General features: G+C 37.6%; 1 protein-coding gene across 1 annotated transcript; it reads left to right on the top strand.

The window, feature by feature from the left end:
* Positions 1-322: 322 nt before the first annotated feature.
* On the top strand, positions 323-4319 carry LOC113754541 (phytosulfokine receptor 1-like). Its single transcript, XM_027298997.1, has one exon. The coding sequence runs from the start codon at positions 720-722 to the stop codon at positions 3771-3773; it is 3054 nt and encodes a 1017-aa protein (XP_027154798.1). The 5' UTR covers positions 323-719; the 3' UTR covers positions 3774-4319.
* Positions 4320-6640: the final 2321 nt, after the last annotated feature.

Below are 6640 nucleotides of genomic sequence, written 5' to 3'. Positions count from 1 at the left end.
ACGATACAAATTTTTCCAAGTCAAAACAAAAAAAAAAAATAAAACGGATACTAGTATAAAATTGGTGAATGGGTGTTTGGGCTTCCCACTACGACCGGAGAAAAAAAAAAATGAAAGTTGGAGCAGCAGTCTAGCAGACTAGTCTATAGTAGTATCGTTAGTCGTCAGTCGTCACGTTACACTACTCAAGAAAATTTATACTATTGAAGGTAATTTAACATCCTACTATTGAATAGCTCCAACTCCAAACCCCCCTTCTTTATTCCTCTGTCTCTTTATCTCTCCTTGGGTGCCTGTGGCGGGGAAGAAACTGATAGACAGAGAGTCACAGCAGCCTTTAATGGACCAAAAAAGAGGTTTTTGAAGTCAAAAGCTTCACCCTTCGCCCCCAATCTTTTGCGTTCTTCTTTTTTTCCCTTCGTATACCTCCCTCTTATCCCATTTTCCCCTTTTCCTTCAATAGTTCGACTCAGCCTGCCTAAAGGATCTCTGTCTCTACTCTGCTGTTCGATCTATTGTTTAATTTTCCATTTCAAGAAAAACCCACAAGCATTTTTACCAAGAGAGAAGAACCCGAACCCGCCATTTATTTTGTTCTTTTTTTTTTCTTGGTTTTGTGTTAGTGGTAAGAGGACCAAGATGACTAGCAGAAAATCTTGATTAAATAGAAGGTGGTTTGTGTAAGTTGGAAAAAAGTTGCTCTTTTTCTGTTTTCAGAGATGCGGGAGGTGTGGATTATCTTTGTGTTTCTTGGCTTTTCATTGCAAGCTTTGGATGTAAGTTCTCAGAATGTTACGTGCAACCCAAATGATATGAAGGCATTAGTGGATTTCTTGGGTGGATTGGATTCAAGCTCAAGAATTGTGGGTTGGGATGCAAATTCATCCTCTCCCAATTGCTGCAACTGGGCTGGAATTAGATGCAATTCTTCCTCAGGCAGGGTCGTGAAGTTGGAGGTTCCTCAGAAAAGGCTATTGGGAAAGTTGCCTGAGTCTCTTGGCAATTTGAGTGAGCTTAGAACACTCAATTTGTCCAAAAATTATCTCAAAGGCTCAATACCTTCGACACTCTTACACTTGCCTAATTTAGAGGTATTGGACTTGAGCTGCAATGGATTTTCTGACTCGTTTCCAATGAGCATCAGCCTGCCTTCAATTCAAGTCTTCAACATTTCAGAGAATTCATTTCGCGGTCCAGTTCCTGTGGGAATTTGCAATAATTCAACCAAACTTCAGGCCTTAAAGATGGGAGCTAACAAATTCAGTGGAAATCTTGCACCAGGACTGGGGAACTGTACTTCTTTGGAGGATCTTTGTCTTGCATCAAATTTTCTTTCTGGTGGTTTACCTGAAGATTTGTTTCATCTGTCAAAACTGGAGAGATTGACCCTTCAGGATAACAAATTTTCAGGGAACTTGAATGCCAACATTGGTAACCTCTCTAGTCTTGTTTACCTTGATGTTTCCTTGAACGAATTCTCAGGCAATTTACCTGATGTTTTTCTTCGCTTTGGGAAGTTAAATTACTTCGCAGCTCAATCGAATAAATTCATTGGTAGAATTCCTATGTCATTGGCAAATTCCCCAACTGTTGCTACGCTTAGTTTGAGAAATAATTCTTTAGGTGATACACTTGATCTTAATTGTGCTGCAATGACTAGTCTGGTTTCACTTGACTTGGGTACTAATCAGTTTCGTGGAGCAATCCCTGATAATCTTCCTACCTGCCCACAATTGAGAACGATAAATCTAGCAAAAAACAGCTTCACTGGCCAAATTCCAGAAACCTTCAAGAATTTTCAGACACTTTCTTACCTTTCCATATCAAACTCGAGTATTTATAACCTGTCATCTGCTCTTGCAACTTTGCAGCACTGTAAGAACTTAACGACCTTGTTTCTTACTCTAAATTTTCATAATGAGCAGTTGCCATCTGATTCTGCTCTGCAGTTTACCAACCTTCGAGCTCTTGTCATTGCAAATTGTAAACTCACAGGTACTATTCCCCTGTGGTTGACTAATTCTCAGAAGCTGGAAGTGTTAGATTTATCGTGGAATCAGCTTGAAGGAGCAATTCCATCCTGGTTTGGGGGTTTTCAGTTTCTATTTTACTTGGACTTGTCCAATAACTCTTTGACTGGGGAAATTCCGAAGGAACTTGCTCAATTGAAGAGTCTCATTTCTAAGAGTAAAACATTGGATAAGCCTCCTCCTGATCTCCCATTTTTTGTGAAGAGAAATGTAAGTGCTGGAGGGTTACAGTATAATCAAATTTTGAGCCTTCCCCCAACATTGGAGCTTGGAAATAACTTCCTCACTGGACAAATTTGGCCAGAGTTTGGGAATTTGAAAATGTTACACTTTTTGGACCTGAAGTTTAACAATTTATCAGGCATCATTCCAAGCGAATTGTCAGGTATGACGAGCATTGAATGTTTGGATTTGTCCCATAACAATCTGTCTGGAGCAATACCCCCTTCTTTAGTAAACCTCAGCTTTCTGTCAACGTTTAGCGTTGCGTACAATAAACTCTCTGGGGGGATCCCAAACGGAGGCCAGTTTCTATTGTTTCCAACATCAAGCTTTGAAGGGAACCCAGGTCTTTGTTCTGATTCACACAATACTTCTTGTCCTACCGGCAAACAAGTTCCCCATGCATCAGTTAGAAGAGCAAAGACACCCAGAAGCACTATAATTGGCATGGCAATTGGGATTGGCTTTGGAAGTGTATTTCTTATTGCTCTCTTTCTCTTGATTGCTTTATGGTCTATCAGGAGGAAAGCAATTGATCCAGAAAAGGAGGGTGATGACTCAGAGAAGGACTTGGAAGAACTTGGGTCGAGTCTTGTGGTTCTTTTCCAAAACAAGGGTAGTAGTAAAGCAATTTCACTTGATGACCTTGTAAAATCCACTAACAGTTTTGATCAGTCAAACATTATTGGTTGTGGTGGCTTTGGTTTGGTGTACAAGGCCATTCTTTCTGATGGTAGGAAGGTTGCGATCAAGCGGCTTTGTGGAGATGGTGGACAGATGGATAGAGAATTTCAAGCGGAAGTTGAAACACTCTCAAGAGCACAGCATCCAAATCTGGTTCTTCTTCAGGGTTATTGCATTTACAGGAATGACAGGCTCCTAATATACTCTTATATGGAAAATGGAAGCTTGGACTATTGGCTTCATGAAAAAGTCGATGGGCCTTCCTCCTTGGATTGGGATTGCAGACTTCGAATTGCTCAAGGTGCTGCTAGAGGGCTCGCTTACTTGCACCAGTCGTGTGAGCCTCATATCCTTCATAGAGATATTAAGTCTAGTAATATTCTCTTGGATGAGAATTTTGAAGCTCACCTAGCTGACTTTGGTCTGGCGAGGCTTATTCTTCCGTATGACACACATGTGACTACTGATCTTGTTGGGACATTAGGTTACATTCCTCCTGAATATGGCCAAGCTTCAGTTGCAACCTACAAGGGTGATGTGTACAGTTTCGGGGTTGTTCTGTTAGAGCTGCTTACAGGCAAGAGGCCGATGGATATGTGCAAGCCAAAAGAAAATCGGGATTTGATTTCTTGGGTTATTCAACAGAAGAAGGATAAAAGGGAAACCGAAGTTTTTGATCCATTTATTTATGAAAAAGAACATGCTGAAGAATTGTTGTGGGTTCTTGAGATCGCTTGCCTTTGCTTGAGTGACTCCCCCAAAGCAAGGCCTTCTACTCAGCAATTAGTTTCTTGGCTCGACAACATTCATTCCCCACCCAGCCTGTACTTGTGCTAGTTGGTAGTTGTTCTCCAATGGTGCCAGGACCATCTTCTTAGATTTCTCTGAAGAGTCCATGGTTGCTCTTCCTGGATTTCTTCTTATACAGCATTATATCCATGTAAATACCTCTATACATAACATGCAATGTAATACTCGAAAAAATAGGGAATCTCAAACCATGGGATTGGAACTCTTAATTCATGCCTAGTAAAGAGTGTTGCTTGCCTGCTTGCCTTCCCAATTATCTGAAAGAATTCAAGAAATTGTACAAGTTCGTTCTGGATTATGACCTCTCCTGTCAGGATCATTATTACATAGGGGAAAGTACAAGTTCATTTCTGCATGATGTTATTGATTATATGCTTTTCACTTGATCTCAAATTTGTGGTTTCCACTTTTAGCAGTGTCTGGAAGGGCACCTAGCCTTTTACTCTTTTTTTTTTCTTCTATGTTTCTCTATTCCATGTAATCCTGTGTGTCTGTATCTCTATGTAAACCCTCTCCAAATGTCTATGTAAATCCATGTGCATGGAGTTGTAGCCTGGCTTGAGCTTCATTTTATGTCTGGATTCTTGTTTTTAGTAATTGCACAAATCCAGAAAGCCCTGGGGGACTAGTTCTAAAATTAAGTGAAAGAAGGCCTAGGGTTTCTTGGTAAAAGTTTGAAAATTGACAATTGGAAACCAAATTGAATTCCAAAAAGATGCAGTCATAAGTCATACAAATTCCATTATTAAATTCATTGAAACCAAATAAGAAATTCCACAACAGGTGAACTTCAAAGTCAAAGAACCCTAATCAAAGGACAAACCTTTAACTTAGTAGAACTAAAAGTCCATCTCCATATTTTGGTTTTCAGGACATGGCTTTGCTATAGAACTTTCTTTTGAAAAATGTGAGCCAAAATTAGAGGGGCAGTGAATGTGAGGATGAACAATTCAGGTATCAAAATATGTGAGTAGCAATTGAGAAATTAATTTATTGCCATTTGTTGGCTGAAGAATATAAGATGCAATAGAATTCTGGTGGCTTTCATATTCAACCTATTCTTGTATGTATTAATTTATTGAGCTAGACAATGAGCTTCATTATTGTCTATGTTAAAAATGTTTAAGTCTACAAGTTGACTTTCCAATTTAGATCCAACATTTCAAGCTTACTAGCTGTACATGTAACAATAAATTTATACCACAGAAAAATCATAAATTTGGCCAAGCATTTTACATTGCTTCAAACCACAAGTTTAGTGATTAAGGCATGAACTTTCTAATCAGGATGCCTCATTGGCACTTGTTAAGTAGGACACCAAGGGTTTGTATTTTGATAAAGGGAAATGTTATTTGTACTCTCATTTTGTTAATCACATTTCCGCCATCATTCTAACTATATAGTTTTCTTTTACTAAATTATAGGAGAAAACAAATGGTGCTTTTGACAAAATTGAAATGAGATTGGAAGTGTCAAAATGCAAAACAACAACAAATGTGAATGTGAGCATGTGTACATTAATTTGTGTATATTGTAGTAATATTTTAGTCCAACATTTCAAGCGCAGTAGCTGTACATATAATAATTTATTAATACCATAAGAAGTCACAGATTTGGCTAAGTATTTGACTTTGCTTCATATCACAGGTTCAATGATTTAGACATAGATTTGCCTACCATGTGTTTGTTAGACAGTTGGTGTTAATTAAGTAGTAATCAAGTGTTAATAAAGTGAAATGAAGTTGAAAAGTTTTTTTTTTTTATGCAAAAAGAAGTAATAAATGTAGGTGTAATTATTTTAAAATCCCATTTCAACATTGCCAAGGCAACAATTACTGATGAACTGATTTGAGTTGTCTTGGTGCGATCAGTTGGCTGTTTCTTCCAAACCGACAACATGGCATAGAATCTCAAACAACTACTCATTAGCTGTTGAACTAAATCCACGACTTCTGCAACCTGTTTAATGGATAGAAAATCATGTATGGTTTTATATAAATGAATAACGATATTTTTGTTTCAAAATTGGGTTATTCTATTTGATGTCGGATAAAAGGTAGGGCCACTCGTGTTTTATTTGCAAAAGTTCAAAATTTCATGTGAATCTGCAAATAGGGATTGGGATATTATTTTAAAACCATTTACATACTGGATCATTACTTCATAGGGGAACAAAAATTTCATTTCTGCATAATGTTATTAATTAGATGTTTTCACTTGATCTACGTCGAGGAGGTTTTGATGTAATGATCAAAGCTAAGGTTTTAGGAATTAGAGATTTACAATTAAGATTTTCTTTCCGCCCCCTCCCCCCTCCCCCAGCGCTGCTTCTTAAATCCAATCTCTCTACTGCTGAAAAAATTAATAAAAAAATTTTTAAAAAAAAATCTGCAAATTAATGGTTTTTACTTTTAATACAGTTTGCAGATGATCTTTACTCTGGAAGGGCACCAAATCTGAATATGACATTTGTTTCCTTAATTTAGCCTGGCTTTGGCTTCATGTGATCTCTAGGTTCTTGTGTTGGATAATTGCACAAATCGAGAAAGTCCTAGGAGACTGGTTATTGAATTAATTGCAATAAGACATAGAGAGTTTTCTGGTAAAAGTTTGAACATTTGACAATTGGAAACCAAATTTAAATCCCAAAAGATGTGAATTATAAGTCAAGAAAACCTGACAATATAAAAATTTAAAACCACTGAACCAAATTAAAAATCCCAAAATAGGTGAACTTCAAAAGTCTTAGAACCTATCCTGTCTAAATTAGGAAGTCAGTCCATCTTCATGTTTTGGTTTCTAGGACATGGTTTTGCTGTTGAATATTCTTTTGAAAATGTGAGGAGAAATCAGGAAAGTGCCAGAATTAGAGGGTCAATGAACATGAGGATGAA

The sequence above is a fragment of the Coffea eugenioides genome, chromosome 11, assembly GCF_003713205.1.
Source record: "Coffea eugenioides isolate CCC68of chromosome 11, Ceug_1.0, whole genome shotgun sequence".
Classification (NCBI taxonomy): Eukaryota; Viridiplantae; Streptophyta; class Magnoliopsida; order Gentianales; family Rubiaceae; genus Coffea; species Coffea eugenioides.
Note: the sequence above shows the minus strand (reverse complement) of the source record. Positions and strands in the feature narration are given on the sequence as shown.